Source organism: Tympanuchus pallidicinctus, unplaced genomic scaffold (genome assembly GCF_026119805.1).
Source record: "Tympanuchus pallidicinctus isolate F22 unplaced genomic scaffold, pur_lepc_1.0 scaffold22, whole genome shotgun sequence".
Taxonomy (NCBI): Eukaryota; Metazoa; Chordata; class Aves; order Galliformes; family Phasianidae; genus Tympanuchus; species Tympanuchus pallidicinctus.
The window spans coordinates 6,103,664-6,119,922 of NW_026294739.1; the positions used below are offsets into that span (position 1 = coordinate 6,103,664).

The 16,259-nt window shown below is 40.4% G+C and overlaps 2 protein-coding genes across 5 annotated transcripts in view; one reads left to right on the top strand and one right to left on the bottom strand.

Annotated features, from left to right (window-relative positions):
- Window positions 1–7,595, bottom strand: part of SLC25A36 (solute carrier family 25 member 36) — a 30,821-nt gene extending 23,226 nt beyond the window's left edge. Inside the window, exons 1-2 of one of the 2 annotated variants that reach the window (XM_052687075.1) lie at window positions 7,365–7,595; window positions 24–194 (exon numbers count right to left, since the gene is read on the bottom strand). In XM_052687075.1, coding sequence (XP_052543035.1) covers window positions 24–194; window positions 7,365–7,405 — 212 coding nt within the window. In that variant the 5' untranslated portion in view covers window positions 7,406–7,595. The remainder of the gene's footprint in view (window positions 1–23; window positions 195–7,364) is intronic. The other variant, XM_052687076.1, reaches the window with a different exon arrangement.
- PXYLP1 (2-phosphoxylose phosphatase 1) overlaps window positions 1–16,259 on the top strand; it is an 858,650-nt gene that overhangs the window by 754,532 nt on the left and 87,859 nt on the right. The gene's annotated exons all lie outside the window — the stretch shown is intronic.

A 16,259-nucleotide genomic window follows, 5' to 3' on the forward strand; every position in this document is an offset into this window, starting at 1 on the left:
TAGCTAGTAACTTGTACACTCACTTCAAACAATGGAGAGGTCCAGGAGAAACTCTAGTTACTCGATTCACACTAGCACCATTCACAGTGTTGAGATGAACTTCAGAGATGTACAGAGTCACAGAAGAAGACTGCAACCGTGTTTTCACAACTTCCAGTGGACATGTCAGAATTGCACCAACAGTACCTCCACACCTGCAAAGAGAAACAAGGTCAATATTTTCTAAACTGCAAAGAAAATAAAGAACACAGTAATGTTACACCGAGCAGAGATGAACAGCAAACAGTGAAGAAATAACAGTATATGCATGATAATGGTGTAATGACTTGTCCTTGAAGACAAGCAAACTGTTGACATTTAGTGAAAATTTTAACAGGCAAATAGAAGCTTTCCCCACGTGGTGAAGGTGCACTGTCTTCAGCACATGCTTTTAAATCCATTCTGGAAAGTCGCTCAGCATTTCAAATGTTTAACTGCCTGTAGTAAATGTTAACTTTTTTTTTGAATGTTCAATGAGTTCCTGGTCACAAAGGAGATGCCAAAAATCCTTTAGAGCATAATTTGTGTAGCGCACACAGAGCTATGCTCATCGCTCTTAGGAAAGCCAGTAAAAACTGTACTGTGGCAATTTATTAAATTAGAACCAACAATCTCCCTTTGCATTTCGTGCATGGTACCATCAAAGTAATGCTTCACTGAGTATTTTTTGAGCTCTGCCCATTACACAGCATGAGACACTGGATCCCAAGTATTGAATGCTGTAGAGCTGAATCTGGGAAGATATAAGTCTGCCCCTCATTTTTGTAAGAAAGCCAAACAAATGTGTGTGACTTACACTAGCAAAGTTCTCCCCTTTCTGCTACAGCAGAGTACAGTCAGGAACACGCTGCTGTTCAGCAGCTTTGTTCAGAGGATTTCTCAGGTGCTTGCTCATAAGCTAATTATTAATATGTACATTCCTGTTTAACCATGACAATATACAACCTCTGAGAGAAGAATATCAAACCCACAAATTCTCATTCCAAAGATAACTCCGAATTCTTTGACACAACTGTTACAAAAAAAGAGCTTGGCTTGAACCTTTTCAGAGACCAGCATTCTCTCAACTTCACCAAACACCATTCTTAAAATAACCAGGACATTTTATGCACCTACCCCCAAAAACCAACCAATTTAAACTGCTCAGTGCTACCAACACCACCACTAGCAACCACACAAATGTAATTTGCATTACATTTGAAGGGCTCAGCACTCTTTTCTCTCAAGCAAGAAGTAGAGCTGGTAATTGATCTTGGCAAGCATTGAGAAAAACATTCTATTCCATTGGAAGTTTTTTTAAAAGCCTCAAGGTTTGTTTAATAGCATTTTTAATGCTATTAAAGTCTTCCAAAATGAAAGGAGAATTCAGTACAAATTAGCAGTAATACCCAGAACTCAAGATTTCCTAGATCTCTGTGAAGAGTCTGTCCAGTATCACTTTTAGAGTCCATCATGTATAGCTGTTTTCTGCTGTAAATAATAAAAGAAATGGCAGTACAGCACTGCATCCTAACATGCTAATCTGTTTGTAAGAACTGAACTGAGTACCTAACAATAGCATTCAGTATGCTCAACTATTGCTGTTTAAATTAGCAATCTAGAGATAGTCTATTGCTAGAGCCTGGAAGCACCTTTTTCCAGCTCTAACTCCAACATTAAATTGAAATTTACCCTCTTACACATTTGAATTGAGGGAATAAAAGTTTGTCAGCTTGAAATAAAGCATCAGCACACGAAGATGGTAGCCAGTTTCCCAGTGCACTGTACAGAAGCAGTAAGACTGATACAGCTTTCAGAGCGCATCTCTGAGCAAGCATTTTACTTGCCTACTCTTCTAACATTAAGCTACAAATACAATTTTAAAATAAGACACAGACTAGACTCAAGACAGCTTGCTGGAACAATTACAGCAACAAGCCCATCTTCAAGACAGACAACAAGCTGCTGTATTTCATGCAACTCAACAGCAGCAAGTGCTGCATGGCCATGAGCATGTGCAGGCAATGCAGGAAGCTAGCTTCAAGGTTTTTTTCATTTCTTGCAACCCCCCTGTTCCTGATCCCTCAGTATCTGCTTCCACTTAAGATCTTTCTGCATTTGATTTTGGGCAGGTTACATGAGGACTTACTTTCAAGCAACAGCAAGAAAGTGCACAGTATGTAATGAGATAAACACTATGGAATGGGGAAGAAATGAACAGGTGAGAAGTCAGCACCATTCATCAACAGGGCTCAGCATTTGGAGCCTTTAATGCTGCCAGCTCCACCACTACTCCAAACTGGAAAATTTGTCTGAAGTTGAAGATTAACACCATCCTGGAGGCTGCATTTTGCACGCTCCCCTGCACCACTCCAAATCGCCACAAGGGATCGGTGCCTGGCTGCAAGAGCTCTGGTTAGACTTCCCTCAGCAAAGGAATAACAGACAGCTAGGGAATGGGACAGACACAAAACTTCACAGTGCTTGTTCCTTGACCAAGTGCGCTTACAGCAAGCGATGCTCCGTGATAACCGCCTGCTGTAAGGGCAGCTGGCAGCCTGTTCAAATTTACACACACTGTAAGAGAAGCAGCCAAACACTTGCCTCCTTTTAAGAGCTGGGCACCCTTTACCTGCCATTCAGGTCATGATTTCAAATAATCAGCTCTCAGCACTACTTCTTACTGATGTGTTGTTTTTTCTCATTAAGCAGTTTAAGATGTCTTAGCAGAACTTGGTCACATCTTGCACATCTTCCACTAGTTATTGATAGTCTGGATTCAAAATCTCTCTCCCCATTTTCAAGATCTCAGATTGCCACTTAAAATAAACAGCTTGTAGTTAAATCAAGTGACAATTCAGTAACAATGTGACCTGTAAAAAATAACTGACTATTCAGAAACATGCCTCCTGTTCTGCCATTGCAGTATTTTATGTAGAAATATGCTTCTGGCCTTGTTAACTTAACACAGTACTAGGAATACAGAGATGGCTACTGCTTTGAGCTCCAGACTGGCACTCCAAAAGCAGACATCCATGAGCTCCAGCTTTCTAGGGGCTGCTTTTCTTTTCCTTCCCAATTTGTAGCTTAATACAAGTCAGGGAGTTGCGGAGTTCAGAAAAAAACATTTCTCAGCACCTAGAAAATAATCAGATTTATTCTTCTCCTGGCTGCAAAGCAAGGCATTTGCTGACCCGGACACAGACTCAGTTCTTCATTCCAAATCTGCCTGTAATTATTTGTGGGAATACGCAAAGAAATAAATGTGCACATGCTTCAAAATCTAATCCCATTCTGCACTCAAATCCCAGGTTTTATTTCCAGAGACAGCTGGACAGGTGACCTTTTTGTCACCTGGTTGAGGATATCTGCTTAGGAATCACCACCCTTGTCCAGAACTGCTGCATACCTTCTGCTGTTGCTTTAAACCCTGCAGTAAAAGCAGAGACAGGTCTGTTACAGATGAGGATCTCAACACTTCAGATACTAGACTGACTACAAATGCTCCTACAAACATTCCCATTGCCTTTCAGCTCATCTATACTTATAACTACACCTATTTAAGAATCCCAAACTTCTATTCTTTTAGATAATTATGTATTCTATACAAACAAGATGCAGCCAGGTAGGCCTGACCTCAGATTCACCTTTCACAGTGTTTGTAACCACAGCCTCAGACTCCAAGATAACCCCTGACCCTGTTATCTTGCACCTACATTCATTCACTTATTTTACCAGCTGCTTCTCTTTCCTGTATGAAAATGAAAGTTCCAGACAAGTACTGACTGACAGATGACACAGTAAGGAAAGCGAGTACAAAACTGTTGAAAACAAACAAGCCACCTACAGACAGAGCTCCTGATGTCTTTCTCACTTAGAATAAATTCAGCAGTATCAGCATTTTCACAGCCCTGCCTTACAGCACAGTTACAGCTGATTTTCACATCCACAGATAACCTACAGATCCAGATATTAAGCGCACATATCCCACCTTCAAGACAATTTAAGGCTTTAACTAAGTACAGTTTTCAGAAAGAACAAGAATGCACCTCATTAGCACATGGGTGTCATGACTCTCCTGCTATTATTCTGCTAAACTTGTATATTATTTACCTTTCTATCTTCAGCCTTACTGTCCTGGCTAGGAGCACTGCCGGCTAGAAGCCCCAGCTCCTTTATTCACTGCTAATACTTTTTGCCAAGGTTTAAAAAGTGAGTTTTAAGTTAACATCCATTAACTAAAAGTAATAATCAAATTGCTGTTTCTAATTAAGCGTAATAATGAAGTTCCTCTAATGTGCTGACATACTGAAACCTACAAATGAAAATTGGAAAAAATAACAAATGGAAAAGCATCACTGGCTTCCATTATCCAAAACAAACACTAACACAAAGTGCAGATTCAATTAGGAGCCAGGGCAGATAAATATAACATGACTTCCATATCAAGTAAAGAACAGCTGAAAACATCAATCAACTTACAGGAAAATGTGAGAAACGCATCAGCTTCACAATTTTTGAAACAGTCATTTTTATGCAATTTGGTCACCTAAGAGAGCAAAACCCAAGCTACCTTTAAGTAGAAATTGCTTACTCCCCCTTTACCCACCCCACAGAAAAGTATCTGAACACAAAAATAAGCTCAAGTCAGGGCAGGAAGTTTCTAACCTTGCCCTGTGCCTTACAACAGGAAGAACTGTCCTGAAAGACATTCAGGGTCAGGCCAGGAGTGAAAGTACTTCAAGGAAAAAGGTTACTGGGTGGCCTGGTAACTCCATTACAGCTCAGCTGACTACTTCTGAAAGGCAGGAGAAATCCTTATCACCACTCTACCTGCTCAGTTATTAATATCTTCTTGAACTGAAAAGAAGTTATTTCACCTGTGTAGTACCTGATCTGTCTAAACTACTTAGACTTTACCTTAAATATATTATTTAAATTTTGACTGTTTCTACCACTGCAAAGATTCGGTAAGAACTTGAGTGATTCAATCTAAAATTTTATCAAGACAAATAGAGACTCCTCCCTATAATTAATCACAAAATAAATCAGAAAACTGCCCAACTTTCTGAAGAAGCAACAGAAAGAAAGAAATTTCAGAAGTAAACCTATGACTGTCCAGCCCTGAACTCAGAAAAGCAGCCATCCATCTCCAACCCCAGATGGTCCTGCCTTTTGCTGAGGAAAGAAGGCCCTGGGCAAGTTCCCATGTTCTGATGGAATAAAATTTCACCACTTCAATTTATTGATGCTGCTAGAACTGATCCTCAAAATGAGTACTGAATTATTTTTAGACATAGAAGTACTATTTGGAAAATACTGGTCATCTTTACAGTAGGTATGTAGTTATGAAGCAGAAACAGATGGCATTCTCAGAAATGAAACTAACAGTAACATTGCTCAAGCTTTTTGGAAAGCAACAAGGATGCAGAGACAGGGGAAAAGAAGGATGGAGGAGGGATTATTAGAAATGAAGCTTCAACTTCCTGTATGAACTGGTAATTCCCCAGAAGTAGTGCAGTTTGACAGCTGGTGTTGAATTGTCATGAAACAAGTTAGGCAGCTACAGAAAAATCCCAGAATAGCCCCACCTACATTACAGAAACAGCAATGTCATCACTTACTCCCAAAGAAAATGGGAATTAAAGACTTGGTGTTTAACAAAATTTTTTTTTTTTAGCAAAATGGTCAGCAGACTGCGACAATCATGTTGTTTTCAAACAATTCCTAGCGAAAACTAAAAGAAAACAAAATTTCCTTCATTTTTAAGTTTCACTGAAGACTACAGATAGTTCAAGAGATCTATAGTCTACCATGCTAGAAAGAAGTCATGTGATGACCCAAATAACTTTCCTGCTGCTAAATGTGACCAAATATACGCTGTTTTGCTGACCTGTGATTACAGAAAACACGTGGCTGCCACATGAAGAAAAGTCAGCCTTTCCCTCACAATATTACCCTTGACCCAACTGGCTGCCAGCTACCTGCAGATCAGACTTTCCGTAAAAAAAAGAACAACTTCGCTGAGCTCAGCAATCTTCACTTCAGTCTTAAGATTACAGGTTGGAACGCTGCCTCAGTCATCATGTACTGTTCCTTACTAATCTGCCTTTTGCAGAAAGTTCAAGCTACTGTTTTTTTGTATGTTTATGAGGATGTGAATTCTGAAGAAAAATACAGAGCACCACATTTCAGTTCTGTTAACGTATAACCCCCCTCCTCTCAGCCAGAAGTTGCAGGGGGAGAGAACCTGCGTAAGTACTAAACTGTATAATACTGGAAGCCAGGAAGGTGTGTGTGCTCACACATAGCCAAGTTACCCAGATCTGCTCACAAGAAACAGTGCAGTCTTCCACCTCAAACACTCCAGTCACAGGCACCATTTTGTAAAGGAGTAACACAAATGGAAACCCAAGCTTCAAGCTCACTCCGACATATATTATGTTCTTTGTTCTCTTCCCCTACTTCCATACAGCCACACTCACAGCCCAAATACATACCTATTGCTACAGGAAACAGACTCTCCTTTTTTCTTTTAAGACAGGTGCTGCTCCCAGTCCACCCCGAAGGAAACACAGGCACTGTAACTGGGCACTACAAAGCTTTATAACACACCTACAGTTACCTGAGAGTTAACCCCAACCCAAGAGAGCTACAGGGACCACGTGTTTACTTTTAACTGTGCTCTTCTCTCCAATTTCTTCTATTTTTGTGCACAGATGCTGCAGGCTACAAGTTGACATGGAGCCCCTCATCTAAAAGCAGTTGAAACACAAGCAAGCAATGCTTGATCCTGAAGTTACCAGCCTGTCTGTAGACTGCTGGGAAGACGGGTACCTTCAGGTAACCTCACTGCCACCGGGACAGCCCCACGCACAGAAAGATCAATTTATTTCTCCAAGGAAACACCGAACGAAGAAGAAACTTCTGGAGGAAGCGGGCAGTCCGCGAGTGCAGCCTCGCCGCAGCCCAACGTGCAGCCGGCACCGATCTCGCCGCAGCCCAACGCTCGGACGGCCCGGCCTGCACGCACCTCATCGCCGCGGCGCGAGGGCCGGTTGTGCAGGTGTTCCATCGGGGCCCGGCCGCGCAGCCCCGGCCCGGGGAGGCCCGGAAGGGCCCGAGGGCAGCGGGAGGGAAGCAGCGCGCCGGGCGGGCCTCAACGCGGCCTGGGCGCCTCGCCTCAGCGCCCTCACGGCGGGCTCCGCGCCCCAACCCGGCGCGACGCGGCCCGACGCAGCCACGCGGGGACGGAGCGAGCGGCCCGCTCCGCCGCCGGGCCCGGTGCCGAGGCTGCCGCAGACGCCCTGCCCGCTCCCCCGGCGCGGGGGGGCGGCTTCACCTACCCGCCGGCGAAGAGATGCACCAGGGTGTCTCTCTGGCTCATCCTCGTCGCCTACACCCGGGCGGCAGGGAGCGGTGCCGGGCGCTTCCGCCCCACGCCCCGCCGGCTCCGGGCAGGCTCCGTACGAAGACGCACCACGGCCCCGCGGCTTCCTGCGGCTGGAGACGGCCGCGCAACCGGGGCGTGACAGGGCTGCTCGCTCCGCCCTTCGCGCCGAGCTGCTACAGCAGCACAGGGCGTGAAAAGAGCTTCCGCATAAATATGCAATGAGCGTTAGGGTAAACAGAGGCTTTTATTGGCTGGAGGAGTGTGACGTCACCGCCCTTTCTTATATAAGAGGGCGCGGAGGCCGTTAGGGGTATTTCTGAGGTAATACGAGCTGTGGTGCTGAGCTGATGCGGTGCTCTGTGTCTTCTGCAGCCACCCTGTGTCTGTGTGTTGTGACCTCCTTCGAGAACTTTCTGTTTTTGGCTTTCTAGAGGGGTTGCTCTGATGCCCCCTGCTTTGGGGGGGAAGTTGGGGGGGAATGTGCAGCACCAGAAAACGAGGAGAGATGGGGATATCTGAAGTGTAGGCGGCCGCGGCACTGCCAGAAGGGTACACAGCTGGGCTTTCTTGTTCTGCTCCTTTCTTGTCTTGGGGCTGGTAATCTCGGCTGCCACATGGACTGTTCCTGTCAAAAAGGCAGTCAGAAGCTTCCTGGGGCTTTTTGTGAAGTGAGTACAGTGAGTTACTTGGGGTTAGAAACACTGTGGTCCCATGTGATAGAAGTAATGCCCCGGCAGGATTCTTAATGTACAAAACTGCTTTCTGAAGTAATGTTTTGAGAGTTTAAGAGTCTGAAAGCCAGCAAGTGTCCGGCAGGAGTTACATTCTTTTGTAGCGTGAATGTAGCATTGCCTGAACAACGAATGCAAGCTTTTTTCTTCAATATGTATTTCTACTTCTTTGCAAAAATTCATCTTTTGCCATTTACTTCCGAACTGATCCTTTTACCTTACGTAGTAATGTGCACTATTTACCCTTTAAGGACTTTTATCTTAATGACTGACACGTGGTACGTTTTTATGTTGAAAACGTTTCCTGCACGTGTGCTTTACAGAGTGCCACAGGCAGGTAGGGTGAGTTTGTATCTCTAGATTTTGCCTTTCGTTTTCTTGTATGTGGGTTGTATGTTTCCTGGTTTCAAGTGACCCTCTGTGAGCCTGCTGTTTCTTGTGATGTTTTCTGAATTATGTAGTACAAAGTATCTGGTTTTTACTCCTTTGACGTAATCATACTTTCTGTTTTTTTCTTTCTACTGTAGATATGGTGATAGTCATTTCCTTTACTCTTTTTTAGTGACCAGTTTTATACTCACATTTGTTGTAAGCAAAACAAAGGGTTATTAGTTTTAGTGTAGTTAATAGTAGTATGTTTTTGTGCAGCTTATTAGTATAAAGTGAAGTTAAAAAAAAACACAACCAAGCAGCATGAGTTCTGAAGCAGTTATTTTGTAACTGTAGGAAAAAAAAAAACTCGTGACAAGATGAGCTGCTGTGGGAGACACAAGTAAAGCAGGAATGTAGTGCAAAGCTTAGGAAAAGTGTTGATAGTTGAGGAGGAGGCTGGGTGGAAGGAGGCCTGGAGAAGTAAGAGATGTGGTGGTGTTGGGGGGGCAGCAGTTAGAGTGAGTTGAAACAAAAGTAGGGGGGTGAGTTTAGTTTCTCCATTGGTATTTCACATGGTATCTTTTTGAAACTAGCAAACAGATCAGTGGGAAATAACTCATTGAAAATCAAGTGTTTCAAAAAACACAGATAAGACACATAGCAACCTACAGTATACATACATAAGTATGAGCCCTAAGTATTGACTCAAAACTTGAGAAGGGATCATGTGCAGCTTGGCCAAAGGTGTCACACAAGCAAAAGTAAATATATTTGGCTTAATTAGAACTGTTACATTTACTTAAGAGTACTTGAAAATGCTACCAGTGATTGCATTAAATGCAGCATAAAAGATGAAGATGCAAAATGCTTATTCTGAGGTCTCAAGTTCATTTTTTTCTTACCAATTCCCTCAGCAGCTTAAGAGGAAAGAGAAAATGGTTTTTCTGCCATTCCATGAGCACATGTTCCTGTGAACTTGAAAGAATGTTAAAATATGAAGAGAGCTTGACAAAGACCCTTCTTTGTTCCATCTCTGTATAGGTGAACTCCTAATCTGGGAGCCATGAACTTCATCTAACTCAGCTCATAACTAACTGACATCTAATGCAGCTCATAGAGTATGCTGTGACAAATGAGAAGTTGTAACTTGATTTTTATGAATGTTTAGAGTGGTAAACATAAATAGAGCTATTGAAACATTTTATCTGCATTATTAGAAGCTTTGTAAGTTTTTTAAAAATATATTTCTATAGAAACTTGATGGTATTCCACTGAAACATTAAAAATTCCCCAACTGGAAAATTTTCTGTTTTTTATTAGTAGTCTGAAGCACTCTGGTTCCAATTAATGTTGTATAATTTCTCGAGAGCTGTCTTTAATAATACTTTTTGTTCTATTCTCCTTACTAGGCTGAATTTTCTGTCTGGACTGCATCTGCAATGGTCTGTGGTTATGGATTCTTACAGTGCATTTCACCTTTTATCCCAGTCAAGAGAGGTAAGTTCATGAGGAACTGTCAAGTGGAATCACTTATGAGATTCTAGTTACACTAATAAAAGTATTCAAATTTCATGCGATCTCGTTTTCAAAAGATCTTCAGTCTTTATAATATTTTTTCATAATTTTATTGCAAAATTTGAGCAACATCTACAAAGCCCTGTCATTCTTACCTCTTGATTCTTCTGAAACTGGGAGAAGAGCGTTCTGTTGAGAGAAGAGGGATGCCATGTTCTCATGAGGCCTCATGCTGCACACTTTTTGTCATCAGCTTGTTGGCCCTGAACTACTGCCTAGTAACTTAGAGGAAACTGACTTGATGTGTTTAAGGCCATCTTCACACTTCCGAGTTGGAAGTGGAAAAGGAGTGTATCTATGAAAGGAACAGTTTTTCAGGGCTTGCACCCCTAACTCTGTTTCAGGACTAGAGTTAGCACAAAGTCACAAGGTGTCTATAATTGAAAAAGTGCCGCAGATGTTGAGATTGGAGTTTCTATGGGATTAAACATTGGGGAAACACCCCATGAAGGAATTTTCACATTTGAGCTGTCACATTCTTTGTCATGGATGTCACTACAGAAGAAGGAAGCTTCCAACTTGCTATTTCCAAAGCTTGCAGCAGTAATATTGTAAAAGCCTTAGAATACAAAAGTCCCTAGATCAAAATAAAAAGGGAAATATGGGAAATAGTTTAATGAGGGACTGTAGGTGGTCATGTGTGGTGAAATGCTTAATAGCAGGCATTAATTAAAAAGAATTAGGAAATTGGTGGCAGGAACAGAAGTGTGAATGATTGAAGGTTGTTGATACTGCAGGTTCAGCTGCAGCCTCAGATGAGGTTTTATAAGCTCAGTAAGTGGAATATACCTCTAGGATTTAGCAGCAACTGTGTTACAATATGCAAAACAATGAGCTACTTTCACAAACTGGGGAAGAGACTTAAAATTACAGCTTTTGTGCTTTGGAAAAGAAGTGAGTGACTAAGATTTACTGTTTTCATTTTCGTTTGCTTTTTTATAAAGTGCTTTCTTAAAAAAAAAAAATTGGGTTCAATGTTTTTGGTTGGATGAAATACTACTCGTTAAACAAACCGTTAATTTCCCTATATGCCCGTGAGGCTTGACCTAGTGCTTATTACAGGTAATGAGGAGTTGAACTACTTTGTTACTGCTAATGAAGACTTGACAGGAGGGTTAAATTTAGTTATAGAGTAAGCCTCTGGAAAGATAGTGGCTAGATTTTTTACCACATAGTATCTTAGATTAAGAAATGATTTTTTAACTTTAAAAACTGTTTTTATCTGGTGTTTTTTTCTAGATTGCTTCCACAGACTGTTCAAAATAAGAGGAGATGATGGTTGTAAATCTTTCATCTAATGCGTTCAGAAACATTTGTAATAATGGGAAAAGAGCTTGAGACACAACCACCGAAATCTTAGGGCTGACCTATAAAAAACTTTTTTTTCTGACTTTTGCAGCTCAGAATTCCATGATAAATGTCCTCATAAATGACAGGCATAGATTTTTTTTTTTGCTAGGAGTTGAGAGGTTATTTGCAGGTCTGGAATCATAGCAAGGCCATTACAAGTAATTTTTTTCAGCTCATGAAGTGTAACCTTGCTGGAAATAAGATGAGGATGTTTGTATTTCTGACACAACAGAAGTGAATTTGTCTAACAATGTGTAGTGCATATTTGGAGGACCTCTGTCCTATCAAAAGCTGTCTACATTCAGAAATTAAGCAAATGCTCTGATTTTGTTTATATTTTTCTATTGATTTGTATTTAAAAATACAAAATCAACATTATTTTGCAAATAATGTAATAAAATGAGACAGGTCATGTTTAACCTAGAGGCATTGGGCAGGTTGTTGATAGTGTTAGAAATAATCTTCTGCTCGATTAAGCAAGCATGGAGGCTGTGGTGAAAAAACACCACTTTATTTTTCTTGTTCCTTGAAAACACTTGCATTTCTATGTCTGCTGCTCATGCATTTACCTGGTCTGTAGCTTACACAGGCTTTTTGGAAATACCCAGAAGATACAGTAGAAGAGGTCAGAGATGAATAATAGGGAAACAAGACGAGAGGAGCAGCTTTATCTTAATATAATAATAGAAATTAGGAAATAGAGTGAAAATAAGGAAGAGCACGAAAATGGTGTGTGTAAAAACAAGAAGAACAGAAGGCAGGATGACAGGTCTGGTGTTCATTTCCTTGTATCATTGTCATTTCAGTACCTGAGATGCCTGTTGGAGGAAGCATAGGCCCTATTTGTTGAAAACTGGCTGTTAGAGTTGAGAACATCCATATACATAAAAGAGGGAAAAAAAGTAGTTAATTTTATGGACTCTGTGGGAGCTGCAGAGAATACTTGTTGTGACTTAGGCTGTCAGTTTTCATGAGAGGTGTGTTCAAACATCAGTTTTACAGAAGAACCGCTCAGGTTATCTGTGCCATGAAGGCCTCATATCAGAAAACAATCAGAATATTTGGTTGTTTTTTTTAAGCTGGATAAATAAAGGCTGAGACAAGATGTGATTGTTGCCTACAGATATGTCAGAAGAGTAGCAAATATTCAAGCTAAAGGTCAATATTAGCAGAGTGACCAGAGACCATGAGTAAATTGAGGTTGAGAGAAAGTGAGCCTGATATGACTCTTTTACAGCACCTGAAGTCCAGAGTAGAATATTAAGATACTGAATACACTCAGTTCTCAGATGGGTGTCTCAAATGTGAATCCATCATGCAGTTCTGTTTCAGATAAACTCTAAAGCCTGGGTTTCTATCTTTAGCTTCCTTTAAGAGTGATGGGTAAACAAAATATGCCATGAATCGTATATGTTTCCTGATGTGAAAAGTTTCTAAAGATTTCAGGAATTATCTTGCTCTTTAAGTCACTGAAAGAGAATCTCTTGGTAATTTTTTCATTGAAAGGCAGATGAATGACTGGCTTATTTAGAAAAGGTGAACATTTGGCTGTGTGGGTTTTGCACAACTGGATTAAGCAAAAGCAGGAAACTTGAAGCTGTTGTCAGTTGTAACAAATAACTGCACCTCAATGAGTGTGTGAGCTTGGTTTTTTTTTTTTTAAAGACTGGATATAAATGGAGAGTAAGACTTACAGCAGTATATGTTGGTCTTTGTGGTTTCTTGGCCTTTAGGATTTCATGTAAGCAGACTAATTTGGACATTTGAGCAAATCCAGCCACCTTAAGTGAGCATAAAGACTACAGAGGTGCATTCAGGCCATTGCCTAGGAAGTCAGCCACCTTGCTTCTCTCAGTTGATAAATGTGGCTTAATTTCCATACGGAGATGTTACTCTGGCTTGTCTAAGTCTAGACAAAGAATTTGCTGACTCTGATATGCATTAGGGAGTTAAGCTTCATTACTGCTAATGAACCAATCAAGTATAGGAAGAATAGTTCTCATTTTGACTTGTGCTCTGAATGTTATACATAGGAGACAGTGCTCACTTACAGCCTCAATTTTTGCAACGTAACAGCTGTAACTAACATGAAAACTGTTAGGTAAGCTGCTGCTATGACTGCAGGATGTTGAACACTGTTGTTTATCTCAATAAGGAAAACATGGTTTCAAATTTTATTTTCAATTTATGAATTCTTTGGCCATTTTCTGTAGGCTATGGATACAGCTTGTTGTGTTCCAGAGTCATCTGGTAGCCTTTGGAAATGGGAGAAACTGTTTTATTTATTTTTTTTTTTAAAGGCTGATAAGGATTGTAACTGCCTTTTCCCCTCATTCTAAGAACTAACTGTGGGAATGGTACCTTTGGCTAGAAAAGGCACTTAGAAGAAATGGAGTGAACCAACCTGTGGTATGAGTAATGCCAATTTAAAAGTGGTTAACAGTGGAAAAGTAGAAACCTACAAGTTAATCTGTTTTATTCAAGACTATACAATACTGATTTAGTTAAACTTTAGAAACATTCACACTATTATGATGACTAATTAATAGCAGCTTAAGTCAATCAAATGAGATCTCCACCTGCTCTGGGGTGTTTAGGCACAGAGGCTCATCTGAGTTCTGGGGGTATATCATAGCTCTGAATAAAATGTTCCAATAACTCTTCCCAGAGTGATTAATTCTTCTGTTTAGCATAAACTCACTTCATTAACTTATTCACACATGAGACACAATGCAGTTTAATGAGTTATCTTTCCCTAGTTCTTTGTGCTCTGGGAAAGTTTTTGCACATTTTTGTAAATTTATGCACAATGAACCTTGAGGATACTTTGTAAATTCCTGAGCCTTGGTGCAGTTGCAGCTTGGATTAATTTGATCTTATCAACCCTTTGGAAGCAGCAGTGGTGGCGTGGCACAGTTGAGATCCGATGGAGATTGTTTTGAAAAATTCTTTGGAAGTTACACTGTTAGTAACAGTGGTACAAAGAACTACATCTTAATTTTTCTAACATAAACTGTCTCACTGATTTTAATTTTGTGATGAAACATCTTTCTGTCAAGCTGTATTTTCCCTTGAATTTGTAGAGGTTCTATGCTTAGCATCACTAGTGACCTACATTCCAGAGATGTTGTTTTAATTGTACTGTAAAATTTTCTATCTGTTAAAAATATTTGAATCTCCATAGCTTACTTAACAATTTCTGGCTAGTACATTCTTTATTCTTTCCCAAAAAATTCATCTAGTTATATATTGATTTTAGTTTCCCATGTGAGCAAAGCAGCAATCTGTTATGTGTTCACAGAGCCAAGTCTGGCTATGTAATGCCTCAGGTATCTCCAAAATCAGATGTTCCTGAATCCAGCTGTGCTATACAGTATTGACTTTGTTTCCTGTTGTTCTTCAGGTTCTCAGTACTGGAAGTTTGTTTCCTCATCTGTTACTGTGTTTTGTCCAGGCTAGAGTGCAAGGTTGAAGTTCTGAGATATGCGGCTGTGTTTTTACAAAAGATGGAGTCTGGTGGAAGGTTTGCTGTGTATTTTCAGGCTTATCTCTTCTGTTAGGGTAGATGTTTTGAATTATTTTTGATAGGGAGCAGAATCAAGCTTGTTACTAGTCACAGTCTGTCTTTATAGAGAAAGAAAGGGACAGCCATACTGCAGTAACTGTTCACAGTTAACTGAGAGAGTGGAAGGAGCCTCTCCTTTGCAACTTTTTCTTTTGTGTTTGGAATGAATGTTAGGGTAACGACTAAAGCTGTGAAGAATCCACTGTTTCATTTTTCAGCATTAAGTTCTAGAAGAGATGGCATGGAGCCAGTCATAGGGTGTATCCGATTCTAATAGTCCCTTGAGAGAGTAGCAGGTGAAAATACAACAGTGCATGATAATTGAATTTTAAAAACAGGTAGTACTGCTGTATTACAGTGAACAGCAACTTAGATACTGGAAATTCTTGTTATAAAACCTGAAATCATAGTGTTTAGAGAAAAAAATTGCTGCCTGTTTTGAAACAATTGCTTCCAGAGGAGTAAGCTATAATGAGTTGGATCTAAATTTATGGTATCTACTGCTTCCTTAAGGTAAATATGTACTTAATAATATATTGTTCTCTGTTTGGTAAGTAACAAGTATTTATGACATTGAGTGTTGACTGCCTCTAATTTAAGACAAAAATTTCACAAGCAACCTCTGTTATGATCTAGCTTCCCTAGGCTATGAAAAGTTATTCATATAGCCCTCATAAAGAGCCTGTCCAAACCACTTCTGAAGTGTATTTGTGGAAAGAAGTTCAAAATATGCTAGTGAGAATTAAAGGAAGAAACGTATGTGACATATACAAGAAACAGTCATTCCAGGATATGCAGGAGACACCAATTACTGACACCAATTGCAGTGATACATTTACATTGTGGGCAGTGGAAAGTGAGAGGAATCTTGAAATCTGAATCTATGTTAAGTGTTAGAAATGTGACCTCCAATTTCACTTGTATGTAGTATGAGCAGATGGGATTTTGAATTCCTAATTCTATGAGTTGCCTTGAAAAATTTTACCCTGGAGCATGCTCAAGACACTTTTTTTTTTTCCCCTGTAACCAGATGTCAGGTAGGACTGGACATCCGTAGATGTCCTTATGATTTTGCTGGGGGGAAAAAAAAATCTCCAATAGATGTGGAATTTGAGTCCATAAACAAAATGAAAAAATTGTACAAGATAAATCAGCAAAACTGTTGGATTACCAATGAATGATGACGAGCTCACTTCTCGTGTTTCTTTTGGAAAACAGCACACAGGAACAAAGTGCTGTTGGTGTGTCACAGCGA